General features: G+C 37.9%; 1 protein-coding gene across 2 annotated transcripts; it reads left to right on the top strand.

Moving 5' to 3' along the window:
- The first annotated feature begins 10985 nt into the window (after window positions 1-10985).
- Window positions 10986-13755, top strand: LOC149010998 (aspartic proteinase Asp1-like). 2 transcript variants are annotated; one of them, XM_089161826.1, is made up of 9 exons: window positions 10986-11066; window positions 11156-11376; window positions 11713-11830; window positions 11932-12152; window positions 12256-12489; window positions 12565-12703; window positions 12807-13001; window positions 13091-13163; window positions 13255-13755. In XM_089161826.1, exons 2-9 carry the CDS (start codon window positions 11201-11203, stop codon window positions 13359-13361), a joined length of 1263 nt encoding a protein of 420 aa, XP_089017952.1. In that variant the 5' UTR covers window positions 10986-11066; window positions 11156-11200; the 3' UTR covers window positions 13362-13755. The 2 variants fall into 2 exon arrangements, with proteins under 2 accessions (XP_089017952.1, XP_089017951.1); XM_089161825.1 differs by having other exon boundaries at window positions 10986-11048; window positions 13255-13754.
- The last annotated feature ends 5528 nt before the right edge of the window (window positions 13756-19283 follow it).

Here is a 19283-nt window from a genome sequence, read left to right as displayed (position 1 = left end):
TGGAGAAATTTTGTCAGACTGGCTTTGAATTCTTTCTCTTGCTCTACTCCGATCATCATTCCTTAATCTTCTTTTGAATTTAGTCTGATCTTCTCCAAATTTTCTACTGGTTCGATTCTTTGCATGGTTTTTTCATCTCTATCATCCCTGAATTCAGTCTGATCTTCTCCAGTCTTTTGAATTCAGTTTGATCTTGCTTGTCGCGCTTATTTTTGCTCTTTTTCTCATGTAGTTGGCGTAATTTTGTCGACTTCCTTTCTGATCGGCAGAGCATTCTCCTATGCCCTTTTTAGTAGGAAATTTCATCTTCATGTGTAAGGATGAAACTACTGCCTCTAGAGCGACAAGGGTTGGTCATCCCAAGATTAGGTTATATGCAGATAAGTCTCGGACGACCATAAAATTTGACTGAATGAGTCTGTCTCTAGGGTATTTGCCGATTCGGAGGTCCAGTCTGACAGTTCCTTCTGCTCGAGTTGACGACCCTGTGAAACCATATAGGTGTGTGCCACATGGGATGAGCATGTTTTCATCGAGCTATAACTTTCTGAAGACTTCCAGAGAAAAGATATCCGCGGAAGGTCCTGTGTCGACTAGGACTCTGTGGACCTCCATTCCTGCTAGGATGACTTTGATGACTAGGGCATCATCATGAGGAGTGCTCACTCCTTCCATGTCTTTGGCTGAGAAGGTGATAGGTTCTAATATAACCTTTCCAGTTGGCTTTTCGAGCTCGGCATATCCTATGTAACGCGCTTTTCTTTTAGCTTGCCGAGCTGATTTTTCTGTTGGACCACTGAACACTATAAATATTGGTGGTCGGCTTTGATTTTCTCTGCCCTTTGCTCGGCTCTTGTTTTGGTATCTTTCTCTGCTCGGAGATCTCACTCTTTCCTTATTTCTTCTTCTTGCTTTTTACCTGCTGGGTAGGATGGAGGTATTTTGTGAGCTGCCCTTGAGATATGATTCTATCAATCTCTATTTTTAATTGTCAGCAGTCATCTATCCAATGTCCGTGATCCTTGAGAAACTCACAATATTTGCTTTTATCCCGCTCATTTGGTCGGGAATACAGTTTGCTGGGCCACTTGAGAATTCCTTGATATTTGCATTAGGATATCCGATCTTCTCATAGCTGATGCCCCTCCTTGATCAGGTCGACCATCCCTAGTCGGGTCTATGGTCGGTTTCCTGACTAGTTGGTGTTTTTCTTTGTGTGTTCTTGCCTCAGTGGTTGGATGCTCCTTCTTTCGAGATTCAATTGTTTCTGATATCTCTGCTTGTTTGTGGCATCGTTCTCTGAGATCATCATACGTTTTTGGCATATCTAGCAAGAGTCTCTCGAGTAGGCCCTCATGGTTGAGTCCTTGGTATAGGGCATGGAAAGCTATCTTCTCGTCTAGATTTTCAATCTGCATGGTCAGATTATTGAATCTCGCCAGGAAGTCTCGAATGGACTCCATTCGCCCTTGTTTTATAGCGAACAAGGTATCCTCCCTCTTTTTGGTTTCTACTCCGCTTTGAAATCATAGTAGGAAAGTCCGACCTAGATGGTCGAAGCTTTTGACTGAGCCATTTGGAAGTGTCGAGTACCAGTCTAACGCTGCTCCAACTAGTGAAGCAGGAAAACTTTGGCACATGGCTGCTTCACTATGTCTAAAAGTAGACATAACGGACTTATAATGTGTGATGTGACGCTTTGGGCATCGTGATCCGTCGTAAGCAGTAAAAGCGGAGCACTTGAAGCCTTTCGGCATCTCTGCTTCCGAGATGCTTTTGATGAACGGATCTTCTTTTAGGACGGCATATAGCTCATCTTTGCCAGGATTCTTCAACTTTTTGACCGTCTCGTCCAATTCGGTGATTCGTTTGTTCATCTCTTTGTCTCACTTGTCTGGACCATTATGGCTTTTTTTGTCTTTTGGATTCCGGATTGGATCCGAGCTGCTTCCTCGATCTTCGTCATCGTTGATTGGAGACTTTTGTTCGAGAATAGCTCCCTTTGAAGCTCGGGATTTTTTTGTCTTCTTCTTCTCCTCTTTTTGGGATGGTCCAATATCCTGGTCGAGCATGGATGGTCGGCTGTTGTTGCCTTCCTCAGGAGTTTTTTGCTTATTCTGAGGATCTGCTCTGGGAGCGATTATATGTTGCATGGCCATTCTGACCAACTCGCTTAGGGATGAGAATTCTTTCCTGAGTTCAGATTGTTCCTTCTGAATTTTGTCCACTTGATGCATTGTAGCAAATTGATTTGTTGGAGGGTCTGAAAGAGTTGGAGGATCTTGCTGAATTTGAGGTTCGAGAATTATATCAATTCCCTGTGGATTTTTGCCCTGATCAACCTCCTTCTCTCCCTCAGATCCGTCGCTTGTCAATAACCCTGATCTGGTTTTCATGATGGATTTTTGGTCAAAGGTTCTCACAGACGGCGCCAATTGTTGCTGCACAATCCTGTTCGTCCCTTCAGTCGGATGAATCTACAAGAATGAGCTCGACCGTGGAGGTCGAGTTTTCACCTCCAATGATCTAGTTAGGAATCCGACTAAGGAAGACAAGAAAGTAATGAACAATAATAATACGAATAGTGATAGTTCTATTCAGCGTACTTTTCTCTTGTGCTCCCTTACCTTTTTATAGATTTTCTACGTATAAGTTCGTCTCGAACTAAAACATTACGTGGACTACAATACGAACTTTAGTGATTGAGTCCTACTCAAATATGAGTTATTGAGTCCCAGTCGAATACTTTGTCTTCGGTTATCAATCTACTAGGATTCACTTTCTTATCCTGCCTTTACGCTTGTATAACCGACCTTGACTTGGTCTGTTCGACCTAGGTGTATCCGAACTGGTTCGACCTGGGTTTATTCAACTTGGTCCGACCTGGGTTTATCTGAACTGGTTCGAGCCATTTTATTTATTCTATATCAGGTACTATATCACGTTCTACATCCCAAACCTTCAGATAAGTAGTTCCATAATACAATTGCCGATTTACCAAGGAGGTTATAATATCAGCACTTCCAGCAGTTGTAAATTGCACAATAGCAAAAGCAAAAGCAAAAGTTTGCCTCCCTGATCTTTGATTCTAGGTCCTGATTTTCAGTGCATAAACAGTACCAATTCCAGTATAACGCTCCAGAAATTCTTTATCTTGAAAGTCTCCATGTCTTGAATAAACCCTAGATTTCAACCATAGACTGGGAAGCTTACAAACAATCGAAGCTTGGCAGTGGCAGAAAATCTCAAATGAAAAGAATATATGTGTTAGACATAGGACAAGCATACCCCGAAGACGGTCAATTGCGAATAGCTCGAAATCCTCAAGTCTAACTTCGAGCATCGGAGCAAATCGGTTTAAAGGAAGGGTCGGAATGGCATCTGCAGAAGACGTTGTCCGCTAAGATCATATAAATTCCATTCTTTTTCTTTTCTTTCTCCAACAGAGCTTCAACCTTGTAAATGAATCACCTTTCCACTGCTGCTTAAGGGCTGTGTGGCAGAAATAAAGGGGTCGGCCAAGGAGAGAAAATTATACAGGAGGCGGGGATTTGTGTATATTGTTTTCGCATTTCCCCTTTGGCATTTGGGACTGGTATGCGCCCCATCGTTTCATCTTCCATTTTTTCCCCCTTTTTTTTTCTTTTTTTTCTTTTTTTTACTTTTCTGGTCAATACGCTTCTTCTTCATTGCCTAGAACTATGGGTTTCAATTAATTAAGCTCAGTATTACTGTAACATTGAAATTTAAGAAACTCTTCCTCTTCCTACGTGTTTTGGGCATAAAGCGTTTCTTTTTTCTATGAGCTTTCGGTATTCAGTATTCTTTCACCAACAATTAATGATTTATTGACAAATGAAAAAAAAATGGAGAAATTGAAAATTTAAATTAATTCAATATTTTAAATTTATAATTTTAGACATCATTTATTACTAATTCAAATATCTAACTGATTGAATACAAAAGGGTATTTGTGAGAAACGAAATGTAGCTGTGTCTTTGGTTCAAACTTTATGAGTTCATACATATATATATAGTAGTATGATATATATGATATATATATATATATATATATATATATATATATATAGAGAGAGAGAGAGAGAGAGAGAGAGAGAGAGAGAGAGAGAGAGAGAGAGAGAGAGAGAGAGAGAGAGAGAGAGAGAGAGAGAGAGAGAGAGAGAGAGAGAGAGAGAGAGAGAGAGAGACACCGTAGAAGGCAAGGCTTTATCTTTCCTTTAATTGGGATACATACCATTCTTCCTAGAAAATGATCGCTTCTTTTCTTACGTTTGTCTTTATTTTATTGCATATCGAGATATTTCATAAAATAATTTCAGAGATCACACTCTCTTAATCCTTCATATATGGTCACGTGCATTTGCACGTATATAAATTTACTAATATATATATATATATATATATATATATATATATATGACAGCAAATAGTGCTCTTTGTAGGCAGCAAGAGCTTTTGAACAATCTGTGCAAACTCTTTTTTGTACATCCCCCTCCACTCCTCCTCTCACCAAGAAAAATAACATTTTATCGAAGTTAGAATTAATTGTTTCAAATTTTAGTTTCTTTTTTTTTTTTAATTTCTAGAATGTGTTTTAAAAATGAATATAATACTAGAAACAAAGCCGAAAGAAGAGGGAAAGAAACACATATTCTTCAAACCCCATATAGTAAGTTTGAAAACTTATGAGAAAAATATCAAAATGCTTATTTTTCCTTGCAAATCATTTGCTTAGAATAAGTAGACCTGTATAATTCCAATAACTTCTGAGATATGCATCAAAATGCCGGGTTTGACTCCTCTCTAGAGAGAATATCTCTTAAAGAGTGCCACTTGTTTGGAAATAAAATTAACCGCAAGCGCATGGTATTGTGTAGCTAACAAGTCGATCTTAGGGAGAATATCACTTTAAAATTTAACATCTTGATGGTAATATGAGAGTACGAGGATTCAATTTTTTAACTAATTAGTTAAACTAAATTAGCAGATCTAAGTAAAGGGTCCTAACACATACGTCTAATGCTATCGAGGTGGAAGTAAAAATAAAAATAGACACAACCTAGCTATTCATCATCTAATAAAAATGCATAAATATAAAGACAATAATAAAAATTGATCACAATAGAAAAATAAATAAAGAAAAGGGAGGTGATTCGAGTGTTGATTTTGATCATGGACCCTTTGTGGTGGCTTGCACTCCACTGATAGGGGTTATGGATATAAAAGAAAGAACTGCTGAAGAAAAAAAAAGAGTAAAAAGGGAATTTTAACCAAAGAGAGGCATTACTGTAGGTATCTTTAATAAGGATACAGGGAAATAAGAAAACAAGAAATAAATATTGAAAAGGAAATCTTAAGTAAAAAGGCACAACTGTAGGTATCTTTAATAAGGACACAAAGAGATAAGAAAACAAGAAATAAATAATGAAAATGAAATCTTAAGTTAAGAATATGGAAGGATAGATAGAAGCGGGAATGGAGGTGAGATAAAATATTATTGACGAAAGCTACTTACTTGCATCATTGAATCTTGAATAACAAAAAAAACATTGAACGATTGATTCAAATCTTAACCAACCCTAACAATCAGATCTGGAATGATCCAAATCTGCAATTACTAGACTCAGAGAAAAACAAATTCTTTTGGAAATTGAAACTTGAAACATAAAGCCTAAAATTTAAATTGAAATTGCATTGATCCAATACACTTACATAAAAGAAACTAAATAATTTGAGTAATCATTGCATTACATAGAAAAATTAAATCTAAACATTGAATCTAATAAAACTGAAACCTACAAAACAATCAAAGAACTGGAGAAAACCTAAACAAACTAAAAAGAAGAAAGAAAAAAAAAAAAAGTATAGAAGACCTAAACAAACTAAAAAGAAAAAAAAATGTAGGAGACCTAAACAAACTAAAGAGAAAAAAAAAATATAACCTAAGTTTAAGAGAAGAAGGGTATTTATAGGGAATAGTGAATCGAGTAAAAATAAGGTAATTAAAAGGAAAAAAAGAAGAAAATAAAATGATAATTGAATAAATAGAGAAAATGTGAGTTAAAAAGACCAAAGGAAAAAAATTAGTTTGACAATGGAGAATAAGGAATATAGAGAGAGGGGAGAGAGAGAAAAAGACAGAGAGCGAATGAGTGGGGGAAAAAAATAAAATAAAGATGGCATTATAAGGTGGAGAAGAAAGAGGGAGAGAAAACAATGTGAGTTAATTAAAGGAAAAAAATAAAATAATAAAGTAAGAGAAATAGAAAGTGGGGAGAGTGAGAGAAAAATAATCAAGGAAATAAATAAAATATTCTAGAAAACCAATAGAAAAAATAGAAAATCATAATGTTTGACTACTTGTAGGTCATGTACATACATTAATTTTTTTTTTTTTAATTAAAATAAAGTAACATTAAAATAAAAATCCTAACTAATCTCAACCGTAGATCAAAATTGGTTTTTTTTTTTTATTTTTTATTTCTAAGATATTCTTGTCCCATAATTGCATCTTTAGCTCATCATACTCCAAATCAATTCTTTTTTGCATTTGAGAATTTGAATTCGACTTCTTGATGTGTAAAATTGCATGTTTCATACAAAAAACTCAAAATATTTACTTAAATCCTGAAAATTTCTAAATCTGCAAAAACAACATAAAATAAAATGTAGTTATGGTTTGAGTGTATAAAATGCATGTTTTATGCTCTAAGATTTCACACATAAATGTGCTCATCACCGCTCATTGGCACCATGTGGACAATACCAATCCAAGGGCTAAGATTAAACACCTTTTCATTAACTAAGTAAAACCCTAAAACCTGATTTGAACCCAAACCCTACTTTGGAGTTCTTTGTTTTCATCTTCCTTCAAGTCTACAAGAGTGGAGACTACCATTCCTCGTTGTGAAGCCTGCTCCCTTTTTTAAGAGAGAGAGAGAGAGGAGGGGGGGGGAGGGGGAAATGGACTACTCCGTGACGCCTTTGATCTGTGGAGAGAACCTCTTATGGGCTTTTTTCATTTTAGCACAATCGCTGTTGAAACGTTATTGAGGAATCTGCAAATATACTTGAACGCTTGTTCTCACAATACTGTCAAATGAGCTGAAACGTACCAGAGGTACTTTCTTTAAGATATTTAGACACCCCAATTTGTGCAATATGGGTTCTACAGTGTCTTCACCCCAAGATCAGTCAGCCCAACCTTTAAGGTTGCACCCCAGAAAGGTTACTTCAGGTGTATCAGGTAATGTTCACTGCTTGACAGAACAACAACAGGGAGAGAGAGACAGAAAGAGGATGAAGAAATTCAATGCTTAGAATGAACTCGGAAATGGCTTTATATAGAGCTCCAAAGGCTGTGGGTGAAAGGATAGGGTCACCTCTCTTTGTTGAGGGTACCTTTCAGCTCAACTCCCTTCAAGAAGGTACCTATCTAGCTAACTTCCCTACAGGAGAGTGACTCTCTAATGACATCTCCACGTAATCACCCAAGAAGATGCTTTTCAGAATAGGGTCCATGACAAAATGGGCCTTCTAGATCAAAGCCCACAACCCAAGTCCCAGGTCATATAGATATATTAATATTAATATATATCTATATAATCATGACAGGGTCAAAACATGATTCAAACAAATTAATAATACATGGGCCCTTACTATATATAAACCATATAATCAGATCCTCTCAACCCGATGTGGGACAAATATAAAACCATGGATAAAAGACACAATTAAAACAAATATTTATATAAAATAAGTTTTAAACATATTTACAACAATCGCTACAAAGGCAGTTTTGTCCCCGCTAAAGGTGGCTAATGAAACATAGATTTGTCTCCATTACTGTACTATTCTCTTGTTAAAGAAGTGAAGTGGAATGTATGCTATTGGTATGCAGACCTCTCTTAGCTTGCGCACTTTGTTTATGGCGTATTAGTTGCAGCTTTAGACTAGAAGAAAGGGAGGGAAGAAATCAAGAAAAAAAGATGCAGAAAACACAAAATAAACTAAGGTAGAGCTTCGGTCTATACTGCTCCTCCTTGAACAGTCATTCCGCCGAATGGGTGTGAACCCAAGACCTCCCCGTGGGAGGTCGGGCCTTTAACCGCTTTACTAAGGTTTCCCTTAATAAAATATAGGAGTTTAATCTTAGCCCTTGGATCTATATTGTCCAAATGGTGCCTTCTCAGAACTTACGGGGCACTCCTTGGGAGATTCTCCCTTGAGAGAAGCCGAACCCTCAAAATGCTTGCTTTCCTTAGCAAATCATTTACCTAGCGTAAGATCACCTTTTAGGGTTTCAATAGCTTTTGATGGACACATAAAAAATGCTTACTTTTCTTGGCAAATCATTTGCTTAGAAGATGTCACCTTTAGGGGTTTCACATACCAAGTAAAGAAAAACAAAAGCAAAAGGGCTCCTTAAGGTGCGAAAGTGGCTTTTGTTTGATTCGAAATTTGAAACCATAGATGCAAAACTTGACAACCAAATATTAAAAAGGTTCATGTTTTGTACTCATTAAGATAATAGATACTAGTATTCTGGGATGGTCTTATTTTTACGTCTCCTTCACTATACATTCATGAGGTGGGCCTGCCTACGAATACTGATAAGATAAAATTCCTTTCTTGCCCCCTCCCCTTCTCAGAATAGGAATATCGGGGGATATAGGAACCGGAGTCAGGATAATAAGTCTGATTTTGAATCCTAATCTAATTTTTATGGTTTACTTTTCTTAACAAAAATGCAAAAAAAAAAAAAAAAAAAAAAAAAAAAAAAAAAAAATCCGAAACCAAATTGAAATTAATCATATCCAATCTATTTTAGTGGTTTCTCCTCGGTTCATGATTTATTTACATGTAATTCGGAATATCTGGTCTGGAAAGCAAGGGAAAGCCACTCAAACTTTGCTAGAAGATGAAATTTAACTTTTATAATCTTTCTAGTTCAAATTTACTCTATTATGTATGGAATGGGTTCTTGTTCAGCCCTTCTAGCTCTTCAAAATTTTGGGTTGTTTTAAAAACCTCACCTCCCAATCATAGATCCTCAAAAACCTTTATATTTCTCAAAAACATGTGGACCCAGCAGGATCTTTGTAATTGTAAATTGATGTTTCCCTCTTTCTATTTCTATTAAATTTCCTTATCTTTTATCTTGGGCTGACCTTAGACCCTGGATTAATCCTACCAAGATTCCTTAGTTACATTGTCTTTATTTTTCTTTTTGAGTAATCATTCAACTGAATTTAAGGAAACCAAGAACTTTAAAAAACATGTTTTTTAATCTACAAGGAAACGAAGGTGCTAAGAACTTTCCTTCCTGTTGACCAAAAAGAACTTTCCTTCCTACCATGGAATTGAGTTTTGATTCGCACCCTATGCTAAACCCACTTTTAGATTGTCACTCTTTAATAAATAAATGAATAAATATCGTGATTTTAGAAAATTATTTTCTCGAAGATCATCTAAACTAAAAAGTAGAAGACTCTCCAAATATACGTACATATTACTTGTCAAATGTCAAATAAAATTTTTAATTTCATTATCCTTGTCTTAAAGATGATCACCTTTTTTATTAGTTGGGATCAGCTACATCCGGAGGTTGTATTGCCAACACTTTAAATTGGATACAGATCAAATATGCACCACATGTCAGGGCATGAGTCCCACACATTACATGTGTGGTCTATAAAGTCTGGATCACCCTCCCGTTAAGGGAGAGATACGTGCTTCCCTGAGACTTCTTAATCCTACTATATGTGTGGGGACTATGTAAGATCTACTAGGGGTTCTACCTCTAATTTATTGTATCAGTACTGAAAAGGGACACGAATCAAATACACTCCACCTGATAAGGTGGTCAATACAACTTACATGTGTGGTATATGAAGTTCGGATCACCTCTTAGTCAAAGAAGAGATGTGTGCTCCCTTGACGTTTCCCCATACAAGAGGGGTGGGACCCACCTCTTGAGTACTGATACAATAACTCAGAAGTAGGACCCTCATAGATCTCACGTGGTTTCCATTCTATTTTGTGTTAAAGAAGTGTTAGAAGAGCACATATCTTTCCCTAGATAAAGGATGACCTAGATTCTACATCGGTTTCCCTTTGTATTTTTTTTTTTTTTGGTATCAACTGTCCTTTAAAAATAGATGACACCTAGGTCATAGGCCCCACATAGAATTGAGATCATTTGCATCTGAGTAGGGGATTCATTCGGACACATGCCACTAGTTGCATTGCCCATGGTATCAAGTAACCAATCCAAGGACCACGGGTAGGGCATCCAGTGGCCATAGAATTGAGATCCTTTGCATCTGGGTAGCGGATTCGTTCGAACACATGCCACAAGTTGCATTGTCCATGGTACCAAACTACCAATCCTAGGACCACGGGTAGGGCATCCAGTGGCTGCATGCCCTCGACGCATAGGATTTAAATCCCCACATGTCAAGGTATGACACATTAGACCCACTCTTATGTTTTCTAAAATTTAAGACAGACTAAATCTATACTTAAGCCGACTTCCTAAGGAGGTTTCCTTTTCCTCTTATAAGAAATGACCCTACAGGATGTAAAATACTTTTTATAGTTCACTCTCTTTATCAATATAAAAAATAAAAAAATAAATCTGAAAGGTAACTTGAATCAGACTTGATTTTTGTTACTCAATACTTTTCCCATAACCCTCCTAAGAGTCCCATCTCAGGAGGTGGAAAGGAATAACCTCACCATTAAACATATCTTTTAAAAATTAACAAGTAACAACACCCATCTAAAGAATCTCTAACCAAAAAATACAATCTAAAGAAAGGAAGACCCAACTTAAATCTACACAACAAAGAATCTAAAACCAGGTTCTTCTTCCGATTTTATTCAATTTAATAAATCTGATTTTCTCCTGTATATATATGAACACACGCGCACGCCGCACACACAAATAAACCTCCCTCGTTAGTCCCGACGACCCAAGACTGCAATCCCGCGTTAAGGAAGCTTCCAAGCGCAGACAAATCCTTGTAATTATATTCAAACGCGTCTGTCTCTCTTTCTCTTTCTTTTTTTTTTTTTTTTTTTTGATCCTTGCGAGTAGTGAGAGCATTCTCTGTGTGTTTTTCCGATACAGGAAAACAGGAGAAATTGCACAGAGGATATAGAAAAGATCACTGCCATGGAGAAGAAGGTTTGGTGGGTTATGCTCATCTTGGTTCTATCGGTAACGTGCTGGGATCGCTCTTTAGCAGCCAATTGGTGGCAGACAAAGAAGCAAGGAGCATCGTCTTCTCGCAATGGTGTTGGCTCTTCTTCTGTTATCTTCCGTGTTCAAGGAAATGTATATCCAGATGGGTACGAATTTGTCTTGAAATCAAAATTGATTAATTCTTACTTGTTTTACTATCTGATTCGGTTTGTGGATTGATATGGGTTTTGTGTTCGATGAACCATTTCCCTTTGCTGGATTTCTTGTGCAATTTTTTTTTGTCGAACTTGATCATTGATTGAATTATCTTTTTCTCTGTGTTCCAATTCCATCACGTTTGTTCTGCCAGTGGGTGAACTGCAATTTCTCGAAACCGCTTGCAGTCCCCTAGTTCGATCACCTCATTTGCTTTCTTTATTTGTTTCAATCCTGCGAAAGTGATGTGTTGATTTAGTTCTTTAACATGTTGTATTTGGTTGCAGGTTGTATTATGTGACCTTCAACATTGGTAACCCTCCCAGGTCTTACTACCTTGATTTAGATACAGGCAGTGACCTCACTTGGCTCCAATGTGATGCTCCTTGTAGACACTGCGATAAGGTATGAACGCTTGCATTCATTCGTTCATTTGATCATAAAAAGAAATACAGTTATTTCAACCAATCGATCTGCTTTTGAGCTCTCTTTGACATTCTGGACAGGTACCTCACCCTCTTTACAAACCCACCAGGAATAACTGGGTATTCTGCAAGGAACAAATCTGTAAGTCGCTTGATTCAAATGACTGCAACAATCCAAATGAGCAATGCGACTACAGCATTGAGTACGCCGATCACGGTTCCTCCCTTGGTGTCCTCACCAGGGATGTCTTCCCCCTTAGATTCACCAATGGATCAGTTCATACACCCAGTTTGGCTTTTGGGTACCCCTCTCTCTCTCTCTCTCTCTGTGGTTGTCAAATTTTCATTGTTCTGAACTTTGTCAGAAATGGGTTTTTTTCCGGTTCTTATTGTTTCCGATTGCAGATGTGGTTATGATCAGCAAGGTTTCTGTAAGGGATCTGTGTGTCCCACAGATGGAATACTGGGCCTTGGTAATGGTGGATCCAGCATCATGTCTCAGCTCAAAAACCAGGGATTAACAAAGAATGTTATAGGCCACTGTTTGAGTGGGACCAATGGAGGGTACCTTTTCTTTGGTGATGAGGTTGTACCTTCTTCTGGGGTTGTTTGGACACCAATGTCAACTACATCTTTTGAGTAAAGCTCCTCAAACTCCCTTTTTTCCCTTCTGTGTTTCTTATATACTTTTAATTCATATACTCTTTGTTGCAGCAAACACTACTCCCCTGGTGCTGCTGAACTCAGTTATGGAGGGAAACGTACTGGTGTCACTGGTCTTAGAACAGTGTTTGACAGTGGGAGCTCCTACACCTATTTCAGTTCTGTGGCATACCAAGCTTTGATCACGATGGTGGGTTCAAAAGATATATTTTCTAGATACCATTAAACCCTTCTAGAGTTTCCATTTGATCCACCTTTGTGTAGGAAATCATTGATAACATTTTTGTTTTCAGATTAAGAAAGATTTGGTTGGAAAGCCACTGAGAGAAGCTGCTGATGACCATACACTACCTGTTTGTTGGAAGAGAGCAAAAGCATTTAGATCCGTGCTCGAGGCCAAGACATACTTCAGTTCTGTAGTACTGAGCTTTGGTGGTAGTAGGAAAGCTCAGCTAGAAATTGACCCTGAATCTTATCTGATTATCTCTGTAAGTGCTTGAATTCTTTACTCTTTTAAGATGAGAATCCAAATATCAAGCAAGGATATAAAAATCTCACTTCATCCTATCTGTCCCAGAAAAAAGGGAATGCTTGTTTGGGAATCCTGAATGGCACTGAAGTCGGACTAGATCCTCTCAACCTCATTGGAGGTAAGTCTTTTTAAGAGTTGAAAACCTGTAGATGAATAACTCCCTGTTTGAAGATAATGCTAATCTTCCTTCTAATACTTTCTGTTTGCAGATACTTCCATGAGGAATAAAATGGTGATTTATGACAATGAGAAGCAGCAGATTGGATGGATCCCTGCAGATTGCAACAGGCTTCCCAAGTCTGGAACTGGGTTTTAGCGATCTCATTTTCATTCTCACCTGTACTCTTGTTCCTTTTTTTCATTTTTCTGTTGCTTCTTTTCATTCAACATAGTGGATAGTGATGCTGGTGATGGCTTCTTTCAGCCCAACAGAGCTAGCTTCGTATATTACCAAGAAGACTAATAGCCAGCAACATATGATTTGCAGGAAGACCAATTACTTGGGATGCAAAAACCCCATTACAGATATTTAGGAATAGATGCATTCTCATTACTCATTTGTATATAAATTCAGAACTCATAGATGGGGTTTTTTAAATTAATTATTTACCTTGTACAAATATTCATTGGAGATATGTTTCATTACAGAAAAAGTATGGTTGTTCCTTCTGTTGCCTTTACTTATTGTCCATTTACTCTTATTCTGCTGCTAAAAGTTTAGTCTCTAGTGTTTACCCCAAAAAAAAAAAAAGTTTAGTCTCTAGAAAGTGAATTATTTCCTTTTTTTTCTTGATATTTCAAATTCGTCGAACTATTCTCTATTTTTACTCTTTTAATTGATTAAAGTGATTTCTTCTCATTTCTTTTATTTTTCCGCTTCATTTTTTCCCACTTCTATGAAATCTATTATACCTGATTAGGTGTATTCCTTTTTTGTTTTTGTAAATTTTTCTGAAATTTTTGAGGAATTTTTTTCAGACTCTATTTTGACGGTTTTAATAGACGGGTTCCTACAAGTGAAGTACAAAAAAAAAAAAAAAAAAAAAAAAAAGAAAAAAAAAAAGAAGAAAGAAAAAGAAAAAGAAAGAAAAAGAAAAGAAAAGAGAAGAAAATAATACATCGAAGTATTTTCAATAGATTCCTATAAGAGAGTGCAATAAGTAAAAATAAAAATAAAAATACATATAGACAATTTAATAAATACGAACAAAAGCAAAAAATAAAAAAGTATACCACTTTGGCACTTATAATGGATTATTATTTAAAAAAAATAGAGAAAAGAAAAATAAGAAAAAAAAAAAAGAAAAGAAAAGAAAAAGAGAAAAAAGAAAGAAAAGAAAGAAAAGAAAGAAAGAAAGCATCATAATTGATTAAAACGATTAAAAAGAAAGCTAATTTTTGCCATTTTGAAATATTAGGGGAGAAGAAAAGGTAATGGTTCACATTTTTAGGGGAAGTAGAAGTGAGACTTTTGATTGGGAAGGAAAAGTAAATATGGCTGGACTAAGTATGGTGAGAGAGAACTTTTACCCTTTTTCTTTCTTGTAGAGCTCTTTTCCTTTTCTTTTTTTTTTTTTGTGAAACTTGGATTGGTTTATTTTTGATATATTTTGGAAATTTTGGTTGTGATGCGTCCAAAAAGTGATCAATCCCTTAATGCGTGCTTGTAAAATAAGATTAGATGTGGGCCGACTCTACAGTTGGGAAGCCACTTCCAAAGGTTCAATAATAGATCACTACAGAGCTCTAGCTAGTTGCAAAGCTTAATTGAATAAGTATAATGGAGGGAAACAATTCAGATATCTCTAATTTGCGTGATACTTTAGTTTTATAGGATTCACCTCTTATTCTCGATCGTTGGATTTGTTTATAATCTTTCTTTGTAGCCATCCGATCGTAGGGTTTTCTCCCTTTCTATATGAGTTGGTTGTAGTTTCCATGTATGGCACACGTTCGCATATCCCAAATTTAATGGGAGCACGTCTCTTTCTATAACCGTCAGGTTCCTTCATACTGACATTACTCTTTGGTTCAATAGCTCTTGAGCCAGTCCCGACTAGAATCCCTAACTCGATTGCTGTTGAACCCGGTTTGCTGTTATTTTATCCTTATCATGAGGCCCCCTAGGCCAAGTGGTCGGGATGAAACGACTGATTGTTTAGTTTGCTTTTTCTCGATACCGAGCATTGGAGATGGTAGGCTGAAGTTCAAACGTCCTCCCGTTCTCCAAATGTCGCATTTATTGCTATCGTTTGTGCAATAATACGTTTCATTGAGCCACACTCGCTTTTCGTAACCCATAGTTCTTATGGCACATGCACTAGGGAACAAGCGCCATCATGACTACCCCATGCTCGAATTGTCTTCTTCATCCCACTGTTGATTATGGGTTAATCTTATTCATTGGATCATGTCTCGAAATGTCGTTTGAACTTGACCGTCAATTTGGATGCATCTCGTTTGTACAAACCATTCTTTTAAATCTATTTAAACCTTTGCACAACCTCATTTCTTCTTCACTTTGTCAAAATTATGAATCGTCTATGTCTTCAGAAACTCTGTGCGCATGCTTCGAACAATTTTTTGCCTTCAGTTCCTTTTTGATACTTTCTACAAGTTAGTTTTCTCTACTTCTCTCTGCCATTTTTTCTTTGCTTCTATCCCTCCATTTCTTTTCTATTTGGGTTCGAGACTTCTGTTGTAGCTCACTTAGGATTCCTGTCCTTTGTTTTCTTTCGAAAAAACCATTAGAGACCACTTTTTCCTTCTTTAATGAGTAGTGACAGTTAATCCGATGATGATTCCATCAATCGAATGATCGAAGGGGATGGTTCTGCCAATCAACCTAGCCCTTCAGCTTCAATTGAGCTGTCGGGTGATAAGGGCGAGAGGATTACCGACAATTGGTTGTCCTTCGTGTGTTCAGCCCCTGTGGAAAAACTAGGAAATGAAATGGAGAGCAAAAGGAGTGCTTCTCCTATAGCTTCCAGAAAGCAAAAAACCTCTAGATAGGCTATTGTTGGAAATTCCCAACTTCTTTGGCTCTCACCTTTGTAGTGAAGAGATAGATTCTGCTTCCAACTTCTTTTCCCTTCCTTTCTCTTATGTCCTTCAAGTACCCATTCTGAATGAGAGGGTTAACTCCAACCCTGCCGAGGAGTTCTCTCTTTACATCGACACCTTGAAAAGCGGTGTTCAATTCCCTATTTCTTCTCCTCTGTTTTCAGAGATTCTCAATCAGTGGGAAATTTTCCCAGGGAAGTTCCTCCCAAATAGCTAGCATCACATCGTCGGCTTTCTTGGCCTCTACTTTGAAATAAAAATTACTCCCTCTCTCCCTCTCTCCCTCTTTTTTCACACTTCTACTACCTCAGTAAATCCAACCCTCCTGGTTCTGTTTTCTTCTCCAAGCGCCCCAAAACAGAGTTGGTGCCACCGGTACCTTTTTTTCCGAGCACCTCCTTCTGACTAAGCTTCCCGATCGCCTGGAATCAGCTTGATTCCTACACCCAAGCGAATCGGGCTCTACCATTGTCTTCCAATGAAGAAAGCCCCTTCAAGAAGATAAAATCTATTCTGACGCATCAGGAGATCCATGGTTTGGCCATGGAGTACGAAGCTATCCTTCAAATGTGGGGTTTAGCTAGCCCCTGGTGAGCTCTCGACCCCTTTTTAGCTTTTTGCTTTAGTCTTAGCATTATGTGTATACTTTACTAATCTCTGTTTTTTCTTCTTCCAGTGCCTCCATGATATAACCCAAAGGCGGTGAAGGCTCTAGCTTCCTAGGGCTTCCAAGCCGCTGAGGATTGAGAAGTGAGGATGAAAAGAAAAGAGTATGAAGCTACTCCTCCACCCCCAAAGACCTCTAGCCAAATCTCGAAGGGGGTTATGAAAGTTTGTTTGGGTGCAACCAAACGAGGGAAGGCTCTAATAGACATTGTGGAGTTAACTCATGATGATGTGGTGCTCACGAAGAGGAGGCCCGATTTCCTCAATGACACGGCCATGAAGAAGGCCCAAACGGAGAAGGGGAGCGTGTACATTCCTCCTTGGAAACTAACAGAGAGTGATCGCATTTTCAGGGACTCTGATCGAGTGTTGGAGTGGGGGACCTTCACCTAGATGCTTGTCAAGAGTAAAATCTCAGCTCTGCTTATGATGAGGAGTTTGTGAACTCCTCGATCAAGTAAGTCTTTTACTTTACTTTTAAAAATTTTTCTCTTCCTGATCGCTGATCCTTTCTCTTTGCAGGGTGATTGCAGATAGTTTCCATAGGCAGATGGAAGCTGTTCTTCAGACCGATCGTCTCAGCATCTGAACGAACCACAGGAGGAAGAGGGGAGGGCCAAAGAAGTTGAGATCTCTCAGGTTAAGGAAGAGGGCTCCAAGCTTGGGAGAGTCACCGAAGAGCTGGAGGCGGCTACCAAGAAGATTCATGACTTGGATTGAGAAGTGAAGAGACTCCAGAAGGTTTATGAAGGAGTCTGAGGCTAAAATAGAGAGCCTAGTTAGAGAGAAGGAGGAGCTTCAAGATCGGGCAGCACTGTTGGAGCCCGAGCATATTTCTATGGAGGCCAGGAAGGCTTGCATTTGAAAATACTTGAGCAACAAGCCTTTTAGTGATCTTCTAACCAACTACAATACTATGGCATATTGCAATTTCCAAAATGAGATATGGAAGTCGATCATGAGGCAAGACCTTTCTTTCAACATCGAGCCTTAGCAGGAAGTGTGCCATTCTAAGGTTTTTGAGGACTTACACTTGGCTACTCTCGCATGGACTCTTCACAAGATTGACCATCCACCTTCGGACCCGAACATCGAAGGCTACCTCAGTGACTCCCCTCCACTTTCTCTTGAGCCAAAGGTGGTACAAGAGAACGACAACCCCGAACTTCAAGCTCAAGGCCCTCCCAATCAAGAACTAGCCCCCAACATTGCCAATCAAGAAAATCCAGCTCCAGGAACATAATTTTTTTCTCTTCTTTTTTTTTTTTTTTTTGTAAGGGTTGGCCCCCTCTGGCCGTTTAAATATGAATAAACTTCCTTTATCAATAGTTTCTTTCATACTTGACGCTCAAACTGATGTGACTAACTTACTTAAACCGAATTCAAGCTTCTATCTTCAGTATCCAATATACACAGTAGAACTTTAGTCAGGTACATAGTAGACCTTTATTTAGAGTAATCCTGAAAAAATTTCCAAGTATTAGAAGGTCTTAGTTGGGTGTAACCGAAGCCTTAGAAAATTTCTGAAAATTTTCTAAGTGTTAGAAGGTCTTAGTCGGGCGTAACCAAATCCTCTCCATAGGAAAATTCTGAAAATTTTTCTAATTGTTATAAGGTCTAACTCAGGCGTAACCGAAGCCTTTCCTTAGGAAAATACTGAATTTTTTTTAAGTGTTAGAAGGTCTTAGTCAGGCGTAACCAAGGCCTTTCCTTAAGAAAATTCTGAAAACTTTTTTGAGTGTTAGGTCTTAGTTGGGCGTAATTGAACCCTTTTCTTAGGAACATTTTGAAAATTTTTCTTAGTGTTAGAAGGTCTTAGTTAGGTGTAACTGAAGATTTCCTTAGAAAACTCCTTCGGCAAAGTTCCAACTGTCAGATCCCTCAACCATGGTTGATGAGCAAGCAAATCCATACAAATTAGTAGAAGTTGGTTCCATCAAATCCTCTTCCATCTTCAATTGATATGCCTCATAAGACAAGAGATCTGCTGATGAATCTATGTCTACCAGCACTCGGTGTACCTCCCGATGGCCAATCTCTACTTTTATCATGATTGCATCGTCATGTGGAGCACACACACCTTTTTCATATTCCTCGTTGAACACGATGGTCTCCTTGAGATTGGGACTTTTCTTTTCTTCACTTCCTCCCCTGATCCTACAAACTTTGATTTTGCCTTCAGTCTTCTGAGGGATTTGGGTTTCGATCCTCCAAGTATTGTGAGGATCGGGGACCGACTAGACCTTGCAACCTCCCTTCCTTTCTTGGAGTTGGAAGCCTCAGGCCTATGGTCTTTACTTCATGATCGTTCTCTTCTTTTTTCACCAATTGTTCTTCTTTCTCGATCGTCTTCTATATGCTTTATGTAATTTTCCAAATGTCCTTGGGATATTAGCCTTTTAATATTCGCCTTCAGGTGCTTGCTCTAATTGGTGTAATGTCCATAATTCATATGGAAACGACAACACTTGTTCATGTTTATTTCTTCAGGTTTAGATGCCATATTGGG

The sequence above is a fragment of the Hakea prostrata genome, chromosome 7 (assembly GCF_041222555.1).
Source record: "Hakea prostrata isolate BN-2017 chromosome 7, UWA_Hpros_2, whole genome shotgun sequence".
NCBI classification, from domain to species: domain Eukaryota; kingdom Viridiplantae; phylum Streptophyta; class Magnoliopsida; order Proteales; family Proteaceae; genus Hakea; species Hakea prostrata.
The sequence above is the reverse complement of the archived record's forward strand: the minus strand, read 5'-3'. Positions and strand labels throughout refer to the sequence as shown.